Source organism: Cyrtonyx montezumae, unplaced genomic scaffold, assembly GCF_038088225.1.
Source record: "Cyrtonyx montezumae isolate F1298 unplaced genomic scaffold, pur_monq_1.0 scaffold_21, whole genome shotgun sequence".
Classification (NCBI taxonomy): domain Eukaryota; kingdom Metazoa; phylum Chordata; class Aves; order Galliformes; family Odontophoridae; genus Cyrtonyx; species Cyrtonyx montezumae.
The window spans coordinates 5,935,159-5,961,489 of NW_027071948.1; the positions used below are offsets into that span (position 1 = coordinate 5,935,159).

Sequence of the window (26,331 nt, forward strand, 5' to 3'; positions counted from 1 at the left end):
AAAGACGTGACAGCTACCACAAAGTGGATCTGGGAAAGAACAAGAAGGTTGAAAGGGAGGGCTGTAAAACAGAGCAATCTCTACCTGTACAATCTGGGCTGCGGTGGCTTGGGCCTCTGTGAAGACCACCTTGGGATGCTCAGTGCTGCAGTGCCCATCCAGCTCACCCTGGGAGGTGAAAAGCTCCCCACAGAGCCCACAGGTGAAGGTGCTCTCGGTGTGCTTGAAGTGCTCAGTCGTGACATGGTGCTGCAGGGCTCCTGGGAAGCACAAGGAGGCTGAGTGCTACAAGAAGAGAAATGTCTGGGACTCTGGGGTAAGATGAACTGTTCTCAGCCTGGGGTGCAATGGCCAGGGTCAGCCTGAAAGCAATGTGCAGTGCTGAAGCCCAATGGGGACTCACTGCAAGGTGCGTGCCACTGTTCCTTTTCCCCATGTCCCTTTTCCCTGTTTCTCCACTATTTACCAAATGCTCTGAACACCTTGTGTCTGTTCAGACCTGCTTTAGCTTTATCTCCCTGCAGTACTAATGTTCAGAAACCATATCTGTTTGCAGGAGCAGCTGTCCCTTCTCCCTGCTCCCTTGCACCATCCATCACCACTTCTTGTCCACCCTGTTCGCAACCCTCCTGCTTCAGCTGTTGCTACTTCACTGTTTGCCCCACAGGCTTTCTCCTCTCAGACAGAGCTATGTAGCTTTATCAAGGTCTCCTTTGCTGTGCAGGTTGCTCCTTGCTGCACTCTCCTAACTTCTCCCTCTTCCCCTTTTCCTGCTATCTCCTTGAGGACCCACCGTTGGTAGTGCTCTGGTTTGTCACTTCATTCTGTGTTTTCCACCTCACTTCAGCTTTCCCACTTGACAAAGGGCCCTCGATACGGACTCCCCAAGCCCAGGTTTCTCTCTGATCTTTTTGGTGCTAAACTCCCTTTTTCTTCAGACTCCTATAGAGCAATCCTCCACACACCCCAGGGCTTAGGGTTCAGTATATCATTTCCCCATGCTGATGTCTCGTTTCCTGTACTTAGCTCTCTTTTCTATACAGTACAGTACTACTGCAGGACATTTACCAAACTACAAGTAATGTCAGTAACAGCAAATTAACACACCTGAGTGCTGGCACTTCACGTGTACCTGCAGGAGAGCCAGTGTGGGAAATTGCTCCTTGCACATCTCACAGTCATGGAACTTCACATCTGCAAACAAGACCATGAAGAGAAAAGTGTGCACCCAAGGTCTTCTACAAGAGACAGTGCTTCTGGATGAGAGTCTTTTCAGTTCTTCAGCAACAACACATCTGCACACAGTCACAGGGAGAACCTTCGGAGACAAGGCAGGGAAAGGAGAAGCCAAGAGCAACTGAGCTGCAAGATGCTGAGATGATATTTGCTCCCTGCTGTGGGATACAAAGAATTTACTGTGATTTGTAGGTAAACAGAATGCACAAACTTGTCCTGTAAGAGTTACTGCTACATTTCTGCCAGCAGTCAGCACACATTGTTGCTGGCTAAGAAACAGGCCATTACCTGCATGCTCTGCTTTCACGTGCTTTCGGTGAGCAGCAGTGCTGGAAAAGGTTTTGTCGCAGGAGCTGCACTGCAAAGATGAGAACCTGGAGGAGCGGTGATTCTGAGCTGCAAAGACATCGGGATGGTGGGTCCGGTTGTGATACCATAACCCTGACAACTGCTGCAATGATAAGGACCAAACAGTGGTTACAACCCAAAGTTGTTCCAGGAGTATTATGACAGCAAGAAGCTGTGCGTGGAGAGCAAGAGCGGGACTGTGCTCAGCAGATACAAGACACCAGCCAGACCCACAGCATCTTCCCACAGGACAACAGCCAACACCATACTCCTTCTCCATCACCCTCGAAAAGCTGAACACTGAAGAATCCCTCATTCCCATTTCACTCACTGCAGGTCATCTCTTGAATTTCTGTTGCCTTGTAGGAATTTGCTCCCACACACACTCCCACTGAAGCATGCCATTCACCATACGAGTATTTTTACTCCTATAGCTCTTGGCAGCTAGAAATTTAGGTGAAACAGATTCCTGAGGGTCTGGACAGGCAAGTACACGGTCCTTTGCAATCATGGGCCATCTGTCTCCACAGACCTGCCTTTCCCTTATAGTCTTGCCTCCTATGTGTAATTTTTATCTCTGCTGATGACACTCTGTACACACAGCCAGGGGAGATGTCCTCATGCAGTAACAGGCCACAGCAATCTCCAGCACATGACATTAAATTCTTGCTGCCCCAGCTCACCTGGTAAGCTTTGTTGCAGATGTCACAGCTGAAGGGCTTTCCTCCAACATGGGTCACCATGTGGCGCTCCAGGAGGGATGGGGCACTGAAAAGTTTGGAGCAGTTGGGGCAGGGGTGGTACTCCTGGGAGTGGGCTTCGTGGATGTGCTTGCGGTGCTCCTGCAGGGTGACAAAGCTCATCTGGCACTTCCTGCAGTCATAGGGATCTTCAATGTCTGGTGCCCAGGGATGTCATAAAAAAAAGGAGGAGATAAGAACACAAGGAAAAAAGAAATGAATTGAGAGGAGAATTCACAGTGGGAGGAAAGAGAAGGGAAAGAAGTGCTTGTTACTTCCCGGATGAAAAATAGCACTAAGGCTGTGGCCTTGCACACACCTAAAGCTTCCCATGTTGAATTCCCAGCAGCCCATAGCCTGCTGGAAGCCACTCTTGATGTTTTCTTTGGGATAACCCTACCCACAGCACCCAGCCACTGAAGAGTCTTGCTTTTCTTGGGAGAGAAAATCCCAACACGAGACACCCAGCCAGTCTGTGGGAACTAGCAATACCTGCACATGTGTCCCACGGAACGGGCTGCTCTGCCACAACCCTGAAGAAGCCATGCCTTGCAGGCTGGGCCACCCAAAGCTGAGGAGACAGCTGGTCACACTCACTGTGAAAGGTCCGCAGGTGGACGGAGAGCCCATTGGCCTGGCGAAAGCCCTTCCCACACTCCCGGCAGACGTACGGTTTGTCCCCCGTGTGGGTTCGAACGTGGCGTGACAGCTCAATGGACTGGGCAAACACAGCGTCGCAGTACTGGCAGGCATACATCTTCCCTGCAAGGACACCCAAAGTGAGAGTCTGTGTCCAGTCAGGGGCAGGAGCTCCAGCTGGACTATGCCTAGTTTCAGAGGGAGAGGGAAGAGTACTGAAAAGGAGCTTATAATCAGGAGGGAGTCTGACTTTTTATGTGGTCTGACAGTAAGAGGACAAGGGGGAATGGCTTTAAACTAAAACAGGGAATTAAGTCAGCTTTTAGGAGAAATTTTTCACTCAGAGAGCAGTGAGGCCTTGGCACTGTTATCCAGAGCTGTGGGTGCTCCACCCCCGCAGGTGCTCAAGGCCATGGGCAGCCTGACATGCTGGGGAGCAACCAGCATAAAAAAAACAGGCTTCAAGATCCCTTCCAACCCAAGCCACTCTATGATTCAGCAAGACCATAGAATCCACAGGCTTTCCTGAGGTAGCCAGATCAATTCAACACCATGTAGAAAAGGTCCCAGAGGAAATCATGCCTGCACAAGGAGTATTCAATTAGCAGAGACCTCAAGTGTCTGGAGGTATATGTTGGTGTGTCTCACATTCAAAATTAATTGCCCAACTGCATCATGCTAATACAACATTGTAATGCTTGAGCATATTCATTACAAACACAGTGACACATCCTCTGCAGTCATGAGCTGAAAAGGGCATGGCTAAGCCCTGCCTGTGGGGAAGGGGCTGAGTGTAGGAGCTGACACGAAACATTATAGGAAATTCAGAGGGAGGGATGGGAGAAGGCAGGTAGGTCCAGAGGGAGGCAGTCACGTTGCACGAGTTTAGATTTGAAAGGACAGAGTGGAGCTACCCGCTCTGGAGTGGGTAGAAGAAGAAGAAAAACAAGTAAGATAGAGAAAGATCCCTTTAACAGGGGGCAAACTTCTAACATGGAGAAGACAGAATGGAGCAGTGGCAGTGCTGGGACTGGGAATGGTCAGCAGTTGAAACCATGCAGGTGAAGATCAGAGAGCAGCCTGCTACTCAGGCACACCCAAGACATGCACAGACCAGGAAATACGCCAGCAGCAAGGAGGCAGATGAAGAAGCAAGGCAGGAAAGAGTGGATGGGGTGAGCCAAGCCTCACACCCCAGCAAGGGATGGGCTCCTGTGGGGAAGACTCACCCTCAGAATGCTTTTTCTTGGTGTGGTAGGCAAGGGCTGAGGCTTGCATGAAGGTCATCAGGCAGTGCTTGCACACGAAGGGCCGGTCCCCGGTGTGCAGCCGCAGGTGGTTTTTCAGCGTGGAGTTGGCTGCAAACTTGGCCCCGCACTCCTCGCAGGAGAAGGGCTTCTCATCAAAGTGCTCGGTCAGCTTGTGGTACTGCATCCCTGGTGAAAAGGGCAGGACACTGGTGCAGCATTAGTGAACTGCAGACCACCCCAATGCCAGCTCCCACCAGCCCTGCCAGAAGCACCTCCCACTGCTTCACTCAGCACAGAGGTCTCCATCCCAAGAAGGCACTGCGAGCTGGCCAGTGGGAGGGCAGAGAGCTTCCACACCTCTTGCTGGACCTGCTAAGCCAGCCACAGAACTGGAACAGCTCAATTATTTTTGGAGGCTTTTAAATTTACCAGTAGCCCCACTTTTCCTTGATGAGCCATGTGGAAAACCAATTAGGGAAGAACTAATCAGAAAGCGGATGCGCTCAGTGGGGCAGGAGAAACAAGCTGAGCTGCATTTCCCGTATGTGGCACTCACAGAGCTGCAGGGAGGAGGAGAAGATTACAGATTATCGTTTTATTGTGTCATCCAGGTTCACCTGGTATGTGACCAGGGCCCCAGAAAAAACCAGCCCCCTCCCACCTGCTATCACCAACCCTACCTGAAGCATGAGCAAACTCCCGGCCACAGATGTCACAGGTCACAGGGAGACGCTTCTTCTTCTTCCTGGCCCTTCCCACCGCTCCATGGACCTCCAGCTGATGCTTCTCCAGCTCCTTCTTTGTTGATGTGACTTCAGAGCATTCCTTACACTGGATTTGCTTTCCTCTTGCAACCCGACAGCGTTTCATGTGCACCTTCAGGCGGCAGTAGAAGTGGAAGCTCTTCTCGCAGGCTTTGCAGATGAAACTCTTCTTGGAAGATGCTTTCTCTTGTGGTTCCTTGATTGCAGCACCTCCTGCCTTGTCCTCTTCTTTGTCCAGAGCTTCCACTTGGGATTCACTGTTCACCTTCCACTTCCTGATTCCAGGTTTCTCTCCACTTCTCTCAGTCAAGATCCCTGTGTAAAAAGCAACTCCTGCTTGAGGGGTGACCAGGCCTGAGTACCAAACCCCTGGTTTCCTACACAGCAAATCATCCCCACGTGGCAAGAATGCACATGCAAGAGATGCTCAGTGGACATGCTGTCCATCACAATGGTTGCACATGGCTCTGCCTGAAAGCAGTCATGGTAATCCATGCTATGAGGTATGGAGCAGTCCTTGAATTCCACCCATGTGTACCAAGGGTTTAATTAGATGTCAGAGCAACAACCATGTTTTTCAAAGAGCTCACTCCTCCCCTGGCAAAAACAGAGATAACTGCTGTTTCTAAGAGTTTGCCACCAGCTCAGACATGTGATGTTGGGCTCGTGCTGACATGTTTGAAGATCTGAGCCCCAGGTATGATGTTGTGCCACCAGGTCAGCCATTGATAGTTGATATCTAGCCATTAAAATAGCAAGAAATCTCAGGAATACTTCCCAAACACAAACTCCTTGAAAGATAAAACACAGTCTTGCTACAACTCTTTCAAGTCTTCTGGTTAGGGCCCTGGGGGTATTTTAAATCACTCATTACATTCATTTCTTTAAAAGTCTAATGCTTTTCTGAGTCCCTGTAATGCCATCATCTTGAAAAGCACAAGGTTCTCAATCTACAGAAAAGACCCACATGGAATACACATATGGAAGAAATCAAAATACAAACAGATATATTTGGCTCCTTTGTTATAACGAGAACCATGCGATTCTGTGGTCATGGAAACCACTGCAGAGTTATTTCACCAATGCACAGGAAATTCAGCCCATATTTGCAAAACTTCTTTTCTGCCTTCCTCATCAGGGGAAGAGCTCAGCAAAGTTTTCTCCCTGCAAAGTGATAGAAGCCCAAATTTCCAACCAACCAGAAACCAGATGAGATATTCCAACGGACACCAACTCAGAAATGTTAAGATGTCAAGTGGTGACCCATCAGCCCCTGAATATGTCAAGGGAATAAAGCAGACTGTAAAATTGTTGTCCAGTTTGTCCTCCTCTGTCAAAACAGCAATAAACACCCTTCACCTCTAAGGTCTCTTCCCTCATCCCTATAACCACCACTGACAGTTTTTCTGATTTAAGCAAACAAGAATCTTGAAATGTTGAACATCCAAAAGGGATGAATGTGGATGAAGATATGCGTGCTAAAGAGGCCAGAACTGGATATGTCTAGAAGTGCCACAACAGTAGGAGCATAACCTGAGTAAGACTGAAGTGAACAAGTCTGCCATAGACTCACGGTGCTCTGGCTCATATGCCTGTGATAGTGCTGCTCAGAATCACAGTCCAGAGAACCTCAAGAACTAATCAGGATACAGATGTGTTGCAATATAGCTTTGGGAGAGGTACAGGTAAGTCGTCAGCCTGCATAACAGCACAAGGCTATGTTATAAAGGCCGGGAGAGCTCACAAGCTCAGCTAACCGTCATGGTGAAAAACATCAGAGTGGCCCTCTTTCTGCAGGGTGATGCTACCACCACTAGAAAACAGTTCTGAACGAAAGCTGAAGTAGATAATGTGAAATCAGTGAGTAGGTACAAACAACCCTGTGCCAGAATAACACACACATCTTGGATGGTAGGTTTGTGTACATCAGAAATGCCTCAGGCAGGAACTGCTGACTGTGCAGTCCTCCAGGACTTCGTTTCACTTCGCGTTCTCTGGTGGCAAAGACACCAGTACTGGAAGCAAAACCCTGCTGTTAATTATCATGCATCTCCTCGTGAGTTCTCTTCCTCCTTTATAAGCTTTCTGCTGAGTTGGCAATCCTGGCAGCTGCCCTACTCTGCTTGCAATTTGTGGCAGACACCAGATTCCAGAAGCCAAAAAAATTCTTGATGTACAGTACAGTCATTCTGTCTCTCACTTCTTCAAGCTGGAAGAAAATTCCACGTAACTTTTTGCATTTATCCTGTGTCAGTGAGCACCTGATGATCATACACATGGCTGCTGACAAGCACAGAGCCATGAACAAAACTTCTACAGGAAAGAATGGAGTTTTGCTTGCAGAGCTCTTTCAGGCCCACGCTAAATCCCAACCGTGTTTTTCAAACTCATGATTATGCAGAGGAAAACCCTTTTATTGGGAGTTCTTGACACATTTCTAAAATTTGAAAATTAGGCACATCTTGACAAGAAAGATCTCCCAGGAAGTGACTCTAGAGAGATCTGGAAAGCAGCTCGCTAGTGAAGAGATGGCTGGAAGAGACAAATCTTGTCTTTGCAAGTACCAGCCGCCAACAGCAAGAGCATTCCAGCTACTCCAGTGAGGAGAAACCAATAGACTTCATAACATACCTCCATTGGAGAAATGAACTCCTTATTTTAATGATGCTGAATGAGATGGAGGATGGATGCAGATTCCTCCACAGGAAGTCCTGCTGCTTTCCAAGTTGCTCAGCTCATATACATTAGGTATCGGAGATACCTGTTCTTTCTTTCAGTGATGGAGATGTAAAAAAAAAGATAGCTTTCAAACAGAAATGCAAACTGTATGCAACTCTTTGGGGCACGTATGCTCTTCAGAAATGTAAGATTTCCTCTGTTTTACGTAGAGGCTCATGTTCCTTAAACATGAGGCCCTCAGTTATCATTCACATTTCATGCTAAGAGACACATGTAATCCAGAACGCCACCTGCACCACTCAGGGCTGATAAGCTGTGATATCAGAGCTGAGGAGATCAGTCTCAAAATTAAGATAGAATGTCAATGCAAAGATCATCAGATACCAAGAAGGGACCGATGACTGGCAATTCTCCTCAGATCGATTCATACAAAATACATGTTTTTGCCAAGCAGATACCATTTTTCCAGCACTTTTGTTTTTGATGTTGTTTCTTGCCTGCTTATGTCTCAGCCTCTCCTTGGCTTGAAGCCCTGCAAGACACTCAGTAACAGCAGTCTGCTCTCTTTGATATTGGTGCCAGAGAATCAGGCATCTGCCAGAGCAATTTAGCTGACTCCCCAAGTCCCCCACTGGTAAGCAGTGCAAGGTGTCCAGCAGCTAAGGTGGACTGCACATTCAAAGCCACGTGCATTTGCTGTTGGCTTAACTCTTCTAGAGCCACCAGGGCATCAGTCCTGGCACGTCCCGCAGTTGGTTAGGGTCGAGGGAAGTAAAGCAAGTGACTGGAGCTTCAGCAGGGGACAGAGAAGGAATGGCAGATAAAAAGGAATCACCTTTTGTCTGGAAATCTTCATCAGAGCCATCACCAGCCAAAAAGGCCAGCTGGATTGGCAGCAGTTCTTCTGGAGGGGAACTAGATCTGAACTGGGCATGAATACTTGATCTACAGAACAGGAGATTTCTCGGGGAGACCTTTAGTGATAAGGGAGTTCTATAAGCAGTAACCTGGTCCTTGATTCCTTCTATTCGTGTACCCAATCCCATCTACCACCCTAACAACTTCTCCCTGTTGCTCAAGAACAGAGGCAGACTAATGAATGGCCACTCTCTCTCTACCCATTCATGGCACACAGGGAACATTTGCTTTGTCTGTCACTGACAAACATGAAATGATGGCAAAGCCAGTAGGCTAGTGTTCATCCATAAACAACAGTTACGTTCCTGACCCAAATATTCAAACCAATTTCCCCTAAAAAAAAGACAAGACACTACTAAAAAGTTGCATACTCCAACTAGCTATCGATCTGTGAGTATTTCCACAGTGCCTATGCTAAGCAGCTCTGGCACCACAAATAAATGGGGATGGACTGAGCTGAATCAGCAGTAGTGCTTAGAAAAAAACACACTGTATGCATCCCATCGGACTGTGCAGCCCAAAACATCTGTACTTGGATGCACTGGGAAATGTGGTGACATAAAAACATATGTGAGAAGACAGAAGAACCAAGCCACATTTGCATCCTTTTCAAGAGAATGCAAACCTGCAGTTGTCTTTCTGGCTCTCTGTTATCTTTTTTCATTAAAGCACCAAATCCTGTTAAGCGTTCTTCCGTCAAATGATGGATGCAGAGACACAATTCAGCTCAGCTGGAAATAATTCCATAGCTCAGGGCAGGGTCTCATACACTGTTATTGATATTCATTTGTTTCTGAAGTTCAGGAAATTGCTATCTGCATATGCTCCACTCGTACTTTTGTCAGACTGTTACAGTACATAACACTCACCTACTGCTGTGGGACTCTCCTGTGGGATCATTCAATCTGGAAAATGTACATATAGCAAAACCAAATTAAGGCACGGTGAGGCAATTAACTCAGGAAATAGTCTGGGACTACAAAGTGCACCATCACTGTCATCCTTTCACGAGACAAGTGCACTTGGATGTGAGCTTTTCACAATCAGACTGTGAAGCATCTGCACATACAGCAAGTCAGCACAATACAGCACCACAATACTGATGTCTGCTACCATCCAAAATACCCCAAACTCACAGTGCTATATGTAACTGACCCCAGAAGAATGGAAGTCTGTTAATTCCTTACCCACGTGCCCTAGCTCCTGCATCACTGGCTGCAGGTCTGGGAAAGACTCGTGGACATTGCACAGCAGCTGACAGATCTTGATGGCTGGGACAGATTTCTCTTGTGCTGCACTCAGAGCTGCTTTCAAGGAGGCCTCTGAGCTTTCCTTTTGAGCAGAAACGCTCAGTAGCTAGAGAAGAAGAAAACATCATGAGACAGAAAAATTTGGGCTGTCAAGGGTCGGGATGGTCTGGGAATGAGGGCAGTTCCCCTTTTTCTGTTTCATCATTACTGCTGGGAACCTGCTCAGAGAAACCAGGAATAAAATTACCTTTCCAAACAAGTCGTTGCCCTTCCACTGATGTATGAGCATGAGCAGAGAGAATTCCTGAACTAAAACAAGTTATAATAAATTCTCAGACTTTCTGATTTGGCATTTGCTTACTTAAAACCACCTCCGTCAAAAGAGAGGTTTCTTAATGTCTTACAGCACTGAGTATACCTAATGTGTAAATCTGCCTTTCATGCACAGCTTTCTCTAGAATGCAAACCGTGCTGGCTCCAAAGAAGGCATATGCACTGCATCACCCCTTCATACCTCTTTTACTGCTTCTGTGAGTCCTGCTTCCCCTGAAGCCAAGCCCTCCAGGTTTGCTCTCTGCTTAATAGCCTCTGAGATGAGCTTGCTGTGTCGCAGGATGATCTCAATGGCTGTGTTTTCACTGGTGGCAACTGAAGGGGAAAATAAGTATTTAAAACCCAATATGAAAAATGCAATACCCAAGGAGAACCTCAAGGTAGCTTTTCTTCGCTAAAGGTGGTATGTCAAAAGCATGAGTCCCTTCTTGATGGAGCAGGAACAGTGAGCAGACTCAGAAGAACTCTGGTTACACTGACTGCCTGACAGACATCCAGCCTAAAACACATCAGTCTAGCAGACTTCACTTCTCAGTGTTTGTACAACACTGGGTGAGAAGATCAGGTTTACCAAAGCTGAGATTTCCAAAGCTCTTTCCAAAGAATGCTAACAACCTCAAAAGGCAGACATGACTGTCCCAACACACAGGATTTCTTCTCTCCCCTAATTCTAGATATCCTGTTTTGACATTTTGCAGAGTGATGCCTCATCTAAGGATATCACATAAAAAGGAATCACATGCATCATGCACCAGAAGTGCTGACTTCTCTGCACTGAGCACAGAGATAACAGAGTTCAGATGTAGATAGCTATCCTACAGACATCTGATCAAGTGGATCTCAGCTTCATGCACGGGCACGTGCACAGCCTCCCTCCCATTCACCCCAAACCCATTAATTTTCATGAGATTTCAGCAACTGAATAGGGAGTGGAGAGTACAGGTTATGTTTTCAAGTAGAGAAATGCAATGACAGATTCCCACAGCTGGCCGGGAAACTCAAAGCCAGAGGCCGAGGCTCTGGGGAGGACAGGGGAGAGGCTGCACACAGACCTCCAGTTTAACCCATGTTTTCAGTCTGACGGGCCTTCAGCTGCTTTTTAGCACACAGTGGCAGCCAGCTCTCTAAAGGTTTGCTCACAGCAAAACCTTATGGCCCTTGTAACACACAGAGCTGCAAGCAAAGTAGTGGCATTTGCGGATGGAAGTGTTTTTCCAGTGTATAACCAACTGACTGTTTCAAAAAAGACATGAGGTTTTGAGACACACTGGAAAAAAAAAGTAACACCAGACACCAAAGGAAGGAGTGTGAAAGGGTCTGTGAAACTTGCAGCTGGGGAGAGGAAGGAGTTAGAAAGTACTTTCTGCCAGCAGTGGGAAAAGAGGAGACTGAGGCCGTTACCTGCTTGGAAGAAAAGCTCTGCGCCTGGCTCCTTCTGGATCTCCTCCATGAGCACGTTCAGCGGCAGCTCGGCCTCTCGCACAGCCAGCAGCAGCTGCCAGACCACAGAAACAGACAGAGAACGCTCCTCCAGCGCCGCAGACATGAGCGAGACGAAGCCACCTGAGCCGGTCTCACACTTCACAATCTGTTCCATTGCCTTCAAAAGATCGTCAGTGAGGTGCTAACGACTGACTTCATCCATCTGCCCAGTACGGCCCTAGCCAAGGCCACAGTTTGCCCCAGCCCCAGCCTACCCTTACTCCTGCCCTGCTTGAGACCTGGCACACAACACAACCCAAGCAACAACCACTTCAAAGCCCAAACTTCTGCTAAAAACACACCGGACATTTCCTTGCTCATCTCTCCTCAGTCCCCAGATCAGCCATTCTTCCTTGCTGATCTTCACCTTTATACACATAACTGCTTTGCTCCCATTCTCTGATGCTAAGGAGGAATCTTCAAACTGAAGCCTGACAAAGGACTGTCTCAAAACCAAGCCATGACAGCTAGTAAATCAAGTCCTTACGACACCTTGCTCCCAGTATCTCCTCTAACATGCAGACAGGTTTACCACTTACCTCTCTGTCAGCAGGAGATAGGCTCTGTGCAGTGGAAATCCCACGCAGCAATGTCTGGGTGTCTGTGAGGTGCTCCACTAATCTTTCTTGGTATCGTCTCAGCAGTTGGGCTCCATAATCCTCCAAACTCCATTTGGCTGAATGCAAGTGAATGAATAAGATCAGTTCAATATTCCCAAAGGGCTTCAAGAGCTACAGAAGGCTCAAAAACACCAAGGCAGCCAGATCTCCCTTGTCAGAGAATGGCTGGGGTTGGAAAGGATCTCAAATACTATCTAGTTTCAAGCCCTCTGCCCCAGCTAGGGCTGCTAACCACTCACTTTAAGGACACTTGGTTTCACCTTTGTTTGCAGCCAAGCAGAGCAGTAAATGTGTGGTTTTTCTATGTCAAGACACCTCAAGATGTTTCTCAGCCTCTTCCAGTGCTCTGGTAGCAAGAAGAACCCATTAACTCTTAACTTTAGTTTCACTGAATCAGGTTTTTAAAGTGAGTCTCAGATCCACTCCACCATGAAGGAGCTCCACAGCACACTCTGTCTCAGCAGTGTGCAACTATCAAACACAGAAACATTTTGCAAACACCCATATGGTCCAACATAATCAAGAACTGAGTGGGCTGAGTTGTCTTTGGTGAAAATGTTACGGGAACACAAACCAGACTTGTGATTGCAAAATAGCAGTAACACCCTCTTCTCTCTCTTATGCACAAAAAAAAAAAATACAACTTCAGCCTAATTCCAGATTTGATCTGATGAATCTGAGAAGTAGTAACTTCAGATTAACAGCACAATCCTTAGTAGATATCACAGCAGCAGAACACAGTGAACTAATTCAAGAAAGAGGAACGGCCTTTACACAGGGTAATGGAAGGATTTGGCAAAATATGTGTGCACCCAAAGTAATGTACGATTGTACTCATCCCCAGACTGGTTGATGAATAAAACTGAGAACTGCCACACAGATGAACCTGAAAGTTTTTTTTTATTTTTTTCCCCACTGTTGGAGTTACAGAACTGTAGGTAAAGATGCATAGCTACATTTTTGTAAGAGAAACAAAAATAAAAAGCTGTAGCTCATCCAAGACATCTGTGCATGTTGTTTTTTTTGTTTGTGTGCTTAGGTTTTTTAATCATTTTGGTTCAGCACCAAACACAAAGTTCAATTACTCAAAAGAAACTACAGGTGGTTGTAGAAAAAATATATGTATTTTTTGGTTGGTGAAAAAATATATGTAGTCCTTGGGACCCAGAATACATACAGTGCTAAATAAGAAGAGAAAGCTCTCCCAAGTGGTGAAGGGAGCAATGGCAATCTGTGGAGTAATCAATGGATGATTCTGAGCTAATATGAAAAACTTCCTGAAAAAAGACTTGTTGGAGACAGCTTAGTTGCTCCTTGGTGAAGTTAAGGCAATCTCATTCAGCTCTATAAGGTCTGGGTATGACTTGAATGTGCCCTGTATGGATCAGGGCACAGATAACAAATAGAGAGGTGGTGGGTGTCCCATCCCTGGAGACATTCAGGTCAGGCTGGACAGGGCTCTGAGCACTTGATGGAGCTGTGGGTGTCCCTGTTCATTGCAGGAGAGCTGGACCAGATGGCCTTTAATAGTTCATTCCAAGCCAAGTGATTCTATGATTCTATATTTCTCCCCTTCTCCTATCAAGATGTTTTTGATCTTATTACATAGACTCCAGTTGCTACAAATGCAGTCAGCTCTGCTGTGAGCACCACGCAGGTCTGTTAGCACTAAGGCACAGGACAGCAAAGGCAGCCTGTTAGCTCAGATCATTCCCTCCCTCTTCATTTCCATGATAAGAAATATTTGTGCTTCTGTTTGTTCAAGCTGCAATTTGAGGAGATTCAACTCTATGTAATTAAGGAATGCTCCTCCTTGGATTGGGTATTACCACTAGATAATTAACCATGTTGGGAGTCTGGTGTTTCAAGAAAGCAATCGTGCTTAACAAATGACAAAGCAAATTGCCTGTCGGGAATGTTTGCTACAGAGGAAGTTATCAGCATTATGAGTGCAGTTTTGCTTTCTATTAAACAGTAATTTACATTTCACTGCATATTAATTTAGTTTTTAATTTTTAAGTGACTTCAGAGCCAGTGAAATTTGCTGTTCTATCTGAATTGTTCAGACTTGTGCCCAAACCCACTCACACTTGGAAAGCTGTTCCGACAGCTGAAAGACAAGGACTCCAAGTCCTGGCACTACCACAGGCAAGCAAAAGAAAACCCACATCATCAAAAAGAGGTCTAGCTCTCCAAGATAAGGATGTATAACAGGGCCACTGAATGTAGGACACCCAGAAGATTATAAATCAATGACTATAATAGGATCATTAAGGTTGGAAAACGCCACTAAGATCATCCAGCCCAACCCCAACAGAAGCCCATCACACCCACTCACCCTGTCCCTCAGTGCTACGTCTCCATGTTTCTTGAACGTGTCCAGGGATAGTGACTTCACCACCTCCCTGGGCAGCCCATTCCAATACCTCATCACTCTTTCTGAAAATAAATTTATCCCCATTTTTCTTAATATCCAACTTCAACCTCCCCTGATGCAACTTCCACTGCAATGCAACGGGCTTTTTTCTAGTGTAGCCCTCTCAAACCAGTGCTCCCAGATCTGTTTGAGTTTTTTTTGGTTTTTTTTGCCTATAATGGGCATCACAATCTCCTGACAAGAAATTAGGATTATAAAATCACAGTGAAGTGCAAAAAAGCATCCAGACTTCCTGGTAATTCCCTTAACTGAGCCCCCATGTGAATGCAGCAATCATACCTTTGCCATCAGAGATGCCTGCTTTTACCACCAAGTTGTCTAGCAAAAGATGGAGACCAGGGAATGATGCCTTCACAGCCCCCAGAAGCTTGACCAAACTTTCAGCTTTCAGAGTTTTCTCTTCTTCCACCTTCTTGAGCAGATTGTCCACGGCCTCCCTCTGGGAGCTGCCCTCACAGCAATTCAAAACTACCTGTAACAATGAATCAGACAAGAAACTGTTAGCACTTCCTTCAAATTCTCACATCTGAACAACCCTAAAGAACAGGGACAGTATCACAGTGCAACAAATCCACATCCACTGTTTAGATTGGGTATCAGGGAAAATTTATTCATGGAGAAGATGATAAAGCACTGGAAGGGGCTGCCCAAGGAAGTGGCAGACGTGCCATCCCTGGGATTAATTAAGAGATGCGTGGATGTGGCATCAAGAGACATAGCTTAGTGGTGAGACTCAGTAGGTCATTCAGATGGTTGGACTTAAAGGTCTTTTCCAACCCTAGACAATTCTATGACCTGGCACCTTGAAAACCATCCTGGTAGGTTCTTACACTGAGTCTGTATCTTGGAAGTGTCTGACAAACAGAAAACATTTCTTCAAAGGAATCAAGAAAAGACTCAAAGACAGGGTTCAAAACAATTCCTCAAATATTTTTAGCAAATGCTTTCTAAATTGGCAGTCTCTTTTCCCTCGTTTCCCCTCATTTTTCTACTTGCCACTTGAAGGAGACAAAAAAAAAAAGAGAGACTCATTAAACAAACACCCTATTAATTGAATGATTATTTTTATGTCGAGTCCACATAAGATGTCTCACATGTGAGATATAATCGCTGTAGCTCTAAAAAGTTCGAGTATGCCATAGAGTAGCAGCTTCCCAGCACACCCAGAAAAGACAGACAGTTTTCATGGGGAATGGGAGGGGATCATAAAAGTGTACACACACAGGCAGAAATTTTGTCGATGGCCCTGTTAACAAAATTATTAATATCTGCCCTAAAACAAGTTGTATTTTTGCTCCCTTTCCTCAGGTTGGAAAGTTCATCTGCAGTCTCATTCCCCAGATGGTTCCTCTAATTTTCAGTTTAAATTTATTCATGGCCAGTGTATACCCACTTGTTCATCTGCCAACATTATCTTTTAGCTTAAAAAGCTCTCCTAAACTCTCTGTTTACCCTGTTCTTCTCTCCAATTTATTTATAAAAGCAGGATCATATTCCCTCTCAGTCTTCATTTCACTTGTCTAAATAAGGCAGCTTCACTCGTAAAATTGCTTCTCCACTCCCCTGATCTTAACAACTGTCTCTACTTCAATACAAATTCATCTTCTTTGGAAGAAGACTAGAACTGCATACAGTATTTCAGACAAGGTTTTACTCTCAGTTCTTGTTACTGATCTGAATTTGCACCCTTCCATTGACACTGCTGAATCATTTAATCCTCACTGCTTCGTTCTCCAGCCACGTTAACCTTTTCCCACTTGTAGAAAAGGAAACTTCCTCCTCCACGTAGAGGAAAGCTCGTGGCTTTGCTCTTCACCAAGTCTTCCTACCACGTTTTGATATTTTTGTGTCAACAGCATTAGAGATAACATTAATCGAGTACCAGGAAACCTGCTGGTAACCTTGCTTCAACATGCCAATCCTCCCTTCAGCACAACCCATAGTTATCTCCCAATAAGCTACATCCTCTTTTTAATATCAAGACCTCCTTTGGTTTAACAATTTCCCCACATGAAATTCAAACGCTTTGCTCAAGTCTAGATTGAGGCAGAAAACCCCATTTTTATCTCATCAAATAAAGATTCCAGGTCAGGCAGAAACAATTTACTTGCACACCCTTGCTGCATTTTATTCCATTTCTTTGATTACATGCAGTGCTTCAATTACACAAGCCTTCCAGCCTGTCCCAGTGCATATTCCTGTGCAGCCATAGATCTAGTTGCCTGGATCACTGCTCCCTAGCTTCCTACACGTATGTCCTCGTGACTGATCATAGGGGCTATGCCCAGCTTGAAAAATGCAGTCATAAACCTTGCCACTGCTCTCACAGCCATGTGAGGTGTGGGTTAGCTCCTCCAGTCTGCTGGATGATTAACCAGCCTCCCCTCTGCCCTTTGAGTTGCAGTTTCAGTTCAGCTGCAGGAAATTTCCATTCCTGTATCTCTGCTAGAGCATTTGTGCCTCAGTTCATCCATGAGATCATGGGTCATCTCCTCTCACTATCCTCTTTTTCTCACTTGATCAAACAATTGTTTGCTACTTGACTCAGTATATACTCTGATGTCCAGCAGCCTGACGAGCTGCAAGAACTTCTAACAGGCATTTTCAGACCACTGAAGCAAACTCCTTTGTCTGTTGGCTATTTCAGCCACCCTGGCAGGTTCCCTACTTGGCCTAATATTCTTCAAGTTATTTATTTACTCAGGTCTGCAACTTCTTGTACAAATTCTCCTCTTTTGTTGCGGAAACAAACTTCAGACAGTTCTCATACCTTTAACATGAAAGAAATGAATTCAACAGCTCCTCCTGAGCGCTTATGAGCAGCTGAACTCATTAATTAGTTTCTCTCATTTCTAGGAATCTGTCCTTTAATAGCAAAAAACTCTGTTAGCGAATCTGCAGGCATATTCTCCCATTTAATTCACACCAAGCTGACCCTTGATCACTCATTTTGAAGTCATCTTTTCAGAGAACACAAGAGGGGTGCAAGCACAGCATCCTTATGAAGAGTTCAGACTGCAACCTGTTGCTGCTCCCAGACAAGTTTCCATGCAGGCCCAGAACAGGCCCTGGCTGGGATTCTGAGACTCTTTTTGACCACATCTGAGTGGGACAGTCAGAAACACACCCCAAGTGCACCTGCAGGCAGTTTTCTGCATTCTCCAGTACATCCAGATAGGACTGCTCTCTCAATGGCAAGTAACCTTGTTTGCATTGCCATTAATAAACCCTAGCAAAACCTTCTTGCTCATGTGCAGACAAAAAGGATGCATGTTTTTACCAGCTACTCTGCTGCTGTACTGAGGGTTGGTCACTGAACTCAGCAGCAATTCAAGACATCATGCACAAGAGGTTACCCTGCTTTTTAATTTTATACAAGTTTGTTTGCTGAATAAACGTGTGTCCGCTGAGGAACTGCAAGAAGAAAAGTTTCATCTTTATGAAACCTTTCAGAACTAGATCCTATCTCTACCAGCCCACAGCTGGAGTGTGAGTCAGTAAGATGAAACCTTCAGAGATGGCTGATAACTCCAGGCTCATTTTCCCAGTACCACACCTGAGATATGCCACTTAATCAAGTCAACTTCTGAATTAATTATGCACATTTCCAGTTGTCTAGGGGGAAAAAAGCAGCACAAACAAATGAAGAAGATCTTAAAGAAATAAAAATAGGATGAAAGGACCCCTGCCCCTCAGGTCAGTTGCTACAAGGCAATTTCTGCCTTACTTTCCTGGGCCTCACTTCCCAGTGCACAGCTATGCACCCAGCCTCACTGAGGCCCCCTGAAAAAAAACATTTGTTATTTGTCAGCAACCTGTGAGCTAAAACAAGAACACAAATATAAGTCATCAAGAAGAGAAGGATTTTGTATTCAGAGCAAGGTTTGGAGGCTCTGCAGCAAACGGGGCGGGAGCAGAGAGCGACCGAAAAGCACAAGAAGAAATATTGAATAGCACTACCCCTTCACCGAGGCAGAAGCCCTGAGAATGCCAGAGTGTATAATCAAGCAATTAAAGACTGAGTGCTATGCCCAAGGGTCAGAATTATGGAACCTCTGAGTATCCCTAGTATCACTTCTTTGGCTCTCCTACAAGCTGTGGGCATATTCCAGGCTGCCCCATGCTGGAAACCTTGTCAGGGATTGCGTGCAAGTGAGCAAGACAAGAATCAAGGCACTTATAAGAAAAGCAAAGATTTTCATCCAGCCTGTCATGGTTTTGGTCAGGCTCACTCAGACAGAAAGCAGACATCATTCATGCCACTGAGCACAACAGTGCTTTCCTCTCAGTATAATCCTATGTCAGGGGAACTAACTGATGTGACAAACTAGGACAGGAGGTCTGCAAGCTGTGTACTGAACACAGCATGCTAGGACACCTGCAAGTTTCAGCTGCACAGGCAGGGTATAGGCAGCTCCTCACAAAACACAAAAGAAAGCAGGTTGTGCACAATGTTGGGTTGGGTTTTTTTGTTTTTTTTTTTTTTCTTTTCTTTATGGCTTCTGCAAATCAGCATACATAATGCAATTGCTTGCGGGAAAGAAGTAGTCCTCCACACCAACTGCTGCACTCAAGTCATCAAAAAAAATAATAATAATAATCTGTCAGTGGATGTGCTAGACTTGCAAGCAACTGTGTGCCCAGAGTTAAGGAAGGGAGAACCTGGGAGAGGCAGCTGAAGGCAAGCTGATGACTGAATATACAAGGATATTCCTGGTACACAGGCAGCACACGGTTTTAATGGTTCTGCTGAAAACAAACTGAGTTACAGAACATTCTTCAGGCTCACAGAGACCATGAAAAACACCAGCTGCCTCCTTTGCCTCACTTTCTGCTTTCAGGACAAGCTGGCACACTGGTCAGTGTTCCCCCTGGTCTTGAGGTTACTTTTGCAGTCTAGCTCTCAGTATTCCCACAGTTCAGCAACAGAGACAGCTAACTTCAGCAGTGTATGCTGTACAGAGGGAAATCACCAACTGAGACTAGCGCATCACTGGGCAAACCATGTGGAAAGACAGTGCCTGGCAGACCCACACATACACCCCTCACCCACAGAGCTTCCCTTATCTCAGATTTGTTACCCGCTTCTCCGCGGCGCTCAGGAATCCCTCTTCTGCTGCCTCCAAGAACTCTACGATGGGGCTCAGCTGTGTCACGCTCTGGATTAGCTCCTCCTTGCATCCCAGCAAACGAGCGGTCAGCATCTCTCCCTCTTCTGCACTCTCTGGGGAGAAAAGGATTCAGAAGCACAAGAGAAGAAACAAGTCAGTCTGAAGGAACTGACAGGCTCCTGAAGCGAGTGAGACTCTGTGAAAGATCTAAGTGAATAGCAAAGCTCATCCCAAGCACAAGCAGCAGAGAGAAAAACCACTTTACGATTCTCTTTAAACTCTATGAAAGGAAAACGTCTCATTTATCTAACAGAGCACAAAGCCATAAAGCAAGCTGGAGGTTAACACCAGGTTTGCAAGGCCACTGCTTTGTGTCAGACTCAAGTAAGAAAGGAGCCTTCAATCCCGAGGCTCAGCTGTGCTCTGGCCCACGCTGGCTGTGCAGCCATCGATCCAACCCTGCAGGCAGCAATGGGGAGAGCCCTGCATTGCCCACACCCTGCTGCTGTGGAGCAGAAACACTCCAGGATCTTGGCTAGCACACAATAAACCTCCCACATATGAGTAAGGATACAAGCTCTGAACAAATGCTGGAGCACTGCAGCCTGCTAGGGGGGACACAAATAATCTTCTGAAGCTTTGCCTGTAAGGTTACCCACTCGCTTTGCCAAAAGCTGTGCCCAATCCTCTACCTGTCTGCTGCAGGACTTTTCCACTGCCCTGCTCCCTCTCCAGCAAGGCTGCTTTCAGCTTGGGATTCACATCTTGAAACAGCTTCAGTAAAGACACAAGGGTCTGAGCATCCAGAGTGTGAGCATCCTTTACTTTGCCCAACAGCTTTGTAAACAATGACTGCTCCCCCACCTCCGCCAGACAGGTGAGCACAACCTAAAACAGGCAAACACAGGGAAGGTTTAGTAAGAGTCAACTGCCTAATGCAAGCTGACACAATGAGCAGATTTCATTGCAGAACAAGGAGAGCACTTGCACAGAAAGCAGAAAGGATTTTGGTAGGACTTTAGGAATCCCCCTTCTCAAATCACAAAGGAGTCACGTCTCCCGGCGAAAGCTTTGGAGATAAGGCACATAAGTGCTGTGTTGTGGGCTCTCTGCACACCTGGCAATCAAGCTCAGAGCTCCAAAATCCACTCCTGTGACCCCAAATGGCAACCAGAGGCAAACATGCCTGCACAGTGATGGAAATAAAAGGAAAAGAAAGAAGCTGGAACTCTTGCTCCCATTTCCCTGGAGCCCTTTAACGCTGTAAATATTGCCCCTAAAGACACACTCCCCAGCTCTCCACGAGAGATGCCAGCCTTTCAGAGCAGGCATCCTTTATTAGAGACTCCAGGGATGCTATAAAAGTACCTTTGAAGTGGAGAGCTTAGCCCAGCTCCCGAGATAACGGCCATTTTCTGCTGTCATTGTCATTTTTATTTCTATGATAAAAAGACTGAATGTAACTGCTTGAGGCCGCACCAGGGGGATGGTGGACTTGCTTTTCCTAGCAGGTGTAAACGCTCATATATTAGGGCAGTGTGACAGTGCAATGACCTATTGCAGAGTATCCGCAGAGGGGGAGCTGCAGGAGCCCCAGCTCTTACCCTCTAACAGCATTTTTCCTGCCAAACAGAGAAACGTGGACATGAAGGGCTCTGTTATAAAGGAAGAAAGTCTTAATTAAAATTAAAATCAGCATAGAATGACTACCCAGAGCTTCAGTTAACATCCCTTCCTCGGTGCATGGTTTTCATTAACAGCACTGAGTTTTGAGAAAGCAAAAAGCTCTGCTATTTATAGTTTCTTTCTGGAAGACCTTTCCTCAGACACACTGCTCAGCAGGAACAGCAGCCTTTTAGCATTGTTTTGAAAGAGCACACAGTGCATTTTAGACTTACTTTGAAGCAATAACAATTCCCAGAGAACCTGGAAGAGCTGGAGAAATACCCATATTATCTGGAATCCCAGATTCCACTTAGTCATAAGGCTCCCACGCATTATCGCCTCATCCATTATGTTTTTAATGCATAGGATATTTGTAAAACCCTTTGTGGCCACATTAGTACAAAGCAGCACACATTCACCTTCCAGATTCTCCAGTCAGGTAAGCCAAGACTCTAAGACAGGGCTTCAGCTTGAGTTGTGCCACCAAAGAGGATCAATGCCCACTGAAAAAAATGGCTCACACTGCAGGCATCAGTGACAACACACCCAGCTCAGCACCAAAATGATCACAGGCAATGAGAAAGCCCTCCCAGTTTATCCCACCTGGCCCATTTCCCCAGAAACCTCAAGGCAAGATAGGTCCCCTCCCTGTCATCTTCCACATTTTTTCCTAATACATTCAGCCCCTACACCATCACATCCTTTTGTTCCACTGCATGACTTCTCAATCTTCCTCATTGCTCCTTCATACTCCAAGTTATCTTTTGCTCCTTCTAACATCCCCTGGAAGATGCACTAGGCTGCTCACACCAAGCCACTGCATGTTTCTGAAATGGGAAAGAGCCAAGTGCTGCATCCACCCAGCCAGGCACCACCCTACCTCCTCACACCAATCCACAAAAGCCATGGGAAGAAAGTATTTGTGGGACCCCTGACCCCTTCCCAATTGCCAGCTGTGCACTGGGGTCATAGTTTGGTGGGCACAGTGGGGATGGGTTGGCAGTTGGACTTGGTGACCTTGGAGGTCTTTTCTAACCTTAATGATTCTGTGATTCTGTAACTGAATCTGCAGATTTCATCCAGGGATGTAAGGAGAGAAAACGGCCATAAGCCTTGATGGCTGCTAACCCACAGCCTTGCCTCTTCCCTGTAGGTGGAAGAGCACTGCTCTGGCTTTTCAAACCTCATCCCTACTTCTATTCCCACACGAGACATCTCAAAGAGCAAGTGATCTAAGCAGAAAGCCACTTCACCAACTATTCTTGAGTGAGCTCTCCTGAACAACAGCTTCAGGGCAACACAAGCACCTCAAGCAGTAGGAGGGATCTTCAAGAGACAGCAGAGGACACTGGTTCCTCTTGTGCTGCTTTTAAAAACTCAGCCAAAACTTCCACGCGAGCATACCTGAACAAGGGAAAAGTTTTGCCACCATTAAAACAAGCAAACTCACAAGCTAGCACTTCTCATCAGGATGCAGAAGATAAGAGGAAACTTTTATGCCTCATCCAGAAATTCCTGCAGCTGCAAATGAAGGACAGCAATAATTGGACAGGCCCATATGCAATGGAAATGCTCCACAAGCACAGTGACACTTATTCTGCACTAGAGAATCAACACTCCCCACTTCATCTGAAACCAGTAGCAGAGGGAACAAATGAGCTGTGCAATGATTTGAATTGAGTTTCTCTAAGAAAGCACAGGAAGATAAGACTTGACACCAGCAAAGCTCTTCTACGCTTCCCCAAATTACTGCAATTTCAGACTCGTTCTCATTTCCAAGCAGGTTTCATCCAGGCCAGAACCAAATTAGATAGGAATAGTTTATGCGAGTTACAGAGAGACTTCAGAACAAAAAACAACTCCCCAAAAAATCACATCTCCCTAAATAGGAAACCAACTTACAAGGGTATGTCTGCATTTTTCAGCCCAGGGAGCAGAAAGTAGCAGCAAACAAAGAAAAGTAGAAATTCTACAAAACCAAAGCCACAAATCTCACCAGTAAAAAAAAAAAAAAACCCACTGAATGTCGTAGGAAATAAGGCAGCAACACCTGAGGGGAGCACTCAGGAGCAAAGCACAACCTCTTACTCTGTGGGGATGCTGGAAACGAGGCACCCATTGATGGATGAGCTCATGAGCAAAGGAACAGAAAGAGTGACATCCAAGGCAAAGTCCCCCTGAAACCTGAGGAGCCAGAGCAGCTTTAACAGGCAGGACTGCAAAATCTTCACCAGCACTTCAAGCCCCAGTGCTGTGCCTGCCTAGGCTTTGTTGTCAAAAACTGCTTGCTGATAGAGACAATGCACCCACAAAGGAGTTGTGAGCAGAAGGACGTGCACAGGGGACAGGAGCTGTCCTCTGCAGCATGGCAAGTACTCCCCCCACCAGTGTGCTCAGGATGAAGAAAAAGCAGCTCCTCGCATCGCATGGTTGCGCCCACAGCCATTTCACTGTCTTCCAAAGCCGGCTTGCACTTGCACTAAGGTGCCCAAGAGACTTCAAGGAAATAAGTAGCGAAATAATACAAAAAGGAAATTAAAAAAAAAAAAAAAAAAGGGAGGGGAAAAAAAAATCCATTGACTTTTTACCACTGCCACAATTTCAGCCCTTTTTACACATCCTGAGCTGCGCTCTTCTCAGCTAAACCTGCACTTTAAGCATGACTTTGAAACACACCACTGTGTTTCCCCAAAGAAAACACCAGGCCCTTTTGGGAAAGAGCTACACCCCATGCTGGAAACAGAGCTCAGAGTCGTGCCAGTGCCGACAGATGCTGCTTATCCCAGCAGGGAGCTCAGGGAGCGACAGAATGGCCTGAGCTGAGAGTTTTCTCCTAAGCCCTTACTTAGAATGGGCTGCAATCCCCCTCCTCTCCCCACTGCCTTTGGGGCTAACACTTTTCATGCTTGTTGCAGCTGAGAAGTGATTTTTCTGCGAGGCTTAAAGAAAATCCATTTCTCATTTATTCAGCATTTATTTATAGCTACAGAAAAATTGCCCAGGTGCTGTTCTGCAGTCAGATGCCCACACTGTCTCTGAACTCTTCCCGTTTGGATCCTATGGCAACAGCTCATTTGGGAGCAAAACAGGCAGGGCACATGGCATAGGTGGGCCCACCGACCCCATCTGCCACATATTCGCAGTGCTGAAGAAGCAAGAAACATTACAGTTACTGCAAAGCAGCAGAAAATAGGGCTGTTTAACCATCACAGAAGCAAGGCAGCGTACGTGCCGGGCTGAGTATGCTGTGATGGACAGACTGTGCACACGGGCAAGGAGGTCACTCTGGCACAGGCAGCACCTGTCTGCATTGCAAGGGCTCAGCACTCTTGTGGGGCACTGCTCCTGTTGCAGCACCAATTGCCCATGTGTAGAGTCAGGACAACTTTAAGCCTGACAGTTTTCTAATCTGGAAGGTGAATGAACAGACAAAAACATAATCCTTCTGAGGCATGCTGAGAGCAACATGCTCACAGGTGCCTGTCAGCCTGGCCAGGCTTGGACTTGCTATGCAACCATGAATTAGGACCCACATCTCCTTCCTAGAGACAGATAAGTTCAACGCTGTCAAAAGGGCCAGCTGCTAAGGGAACAAAGACTTCCAACCTATCAACATTCAAAGGCTTATCAGAAAATAAATCTGTACTCCTTGACTTGAGGGAATTCTCCTACCTGCTGTCACACATCTTTTTTTCTAATAAACACATTGCCTTCGGTTTTCCTCAGCAGAAAGATGTCTTGGCATCACACAGTTATGCTGCTACTACAGGGTCCAGGTGATTCAAACCCATATGGCTTCCCACCCAGCGAGCTTGTAAGATCTAGAGATCTCAGCCCCCTACCCATGGAACAGGACTTCCCTTGCTTTTAAAGCCTTGTAAGATGGCTGGTATCTGTTGTTCAGAGTCCAGAATATCAGTTTAAGCATCAACCAAGCACATTACTCAAACATCTTTCAACAATAGCATCACTCATCTGCAACGACGGCTTTTCAAGCTGCATGCCACCAGAAGCACCACAAGACAGCAGGCCAGCACGCCCTGAATCCATCACCACGCGTAACACTCCTCATGAGCAGCCTGCACAACACAGAGCAGAGCAGCTGCTCCACAGCAAGTCCTCACCACGGGCTCAGGAAATCTATTTTGGGATCTCACGTGTCAGTCATTTCCATGTCGATACAGTTCCTGAAGCAAATGCCACAAACAGAAGGAGTGCTGGAGCCCTCCTACCACAGGGAAGATGTCTTTGGGGCAGGACATACACTTCCTTACCTACATGCACAAGCAGCTTTGTCTCACAGATGTTTCTCAGGTGCATCGTTCAGGTGAGCACAATCTGCCCGTCCAACAACAAAGCACCAGAGCCCCAGTTTCCCCATGAAAAGATTTCCTGAACAGGGCCCGAACTATTCTACCCCTCAGCGGGGTGGAGAAGAAAAGACTTGTATTATTTATCCAATAAACACACCTACCTCCCTTTGAGAGGCATCAATTTCTCTGCACTCTTCTAGTCTTCTCAGCACGGCTTGGGCATCAGAAAGGGCCTCTGAGAAAACACTTTCATATCGAAGAAAGAAATCCAGTTTACAGCTTTGGCTTGCTGCTGCTGTGAGAGAGAAACAAGATGAGTTATTTGTTAATTGAAGGGATTCACAGAAAGCGGGATGTGATTGAAAAGCATCAGTTTGTAACCAGCACATTGGCTGTAACATGGAAACTGTGACTCACAAATCCCTTCTAAAGATATCACACAGCCTAGAGGAAAAACCAACAGTTTATTTAACACAAGTTATAAATGGAACATTTATTTTAAATCCAGTGCAGCCTCTGTTTTCCTCTCATGCTGAACATGAGTTT

General features: G+C 46.1%; 2 protein-coding genes across 2 annotated transcripts in view; both read right to left on the minus strand.

The window, feature by feature from the left end:
- CUNH1orf50 (chromosome unknown C1orf50 homolog) overlaps positions 1-26,331 on the minus strand; it is a 348,220-nt gene that overhangs the window by 145,521 nt on the left and 176,368 nt on the right. The gene's annotated exons all lie outside the window — the stretch shown is intronic.
- Positions 1-26,331, minus strand: part of ZBTB40 (zinc finger and BTB domain containing 40) — a 36,575-nt gene that overhangs the window by 3,903 nt on the left and 6,341 nt on the right. The window contains exons 3-17 of the mRNA XM_065738193.1: positions 25,947-26,080; positions 20,500-20,695; positions 19,778-19,920; positions 14,976-15,168; positions 12,179-12,315; positions 11,559-11,757; positions 10,339-10,472; positions 9,762-9,930; positions 4,894-5,292; positions 4,193-4,399; positions 2,922-3,086; positions 2,268-2,482; positions 1,525-1,687; positions 1,108-1,194; positions 85-260 (exon numbers count right to left, since the gene is read on the minus strand). Of these exons, the coding sequence (XP_065594265.1) occupies positions 85-260; positions 1,108-1,194; positions 1,525-1,687; positions 2,268-2,482; positions 2,922-3,086; positions 4,193-4,399; positions 4,894-5,292; positions 9,762-9,930; positions 10,339-10,472; positions 11,559-11,757; positions 12,179-12,315; positions 14,976-15,168; positions 19,778-19,920; positions 20,500-20,695; positions 25,947-26,080 (2,717 nt within the window). The remainder of the gene's footprint in view (positions 1-84; positions 261-1,107; positions 1,195-1,524; positions 1,688-2,267; positions 2,483-2,921; positions 3,087-4,192; positions 4,400-4,893; positions 5,293-9,761; positions 9,931-10,338; positions 10,473-11,558; positions 11,758-12,178; positions 12,316-14,975; positions 15,169-19,777; positions 19,921-20,499; positions 20,696-25,946; positions 26,081-26,331) is intronic.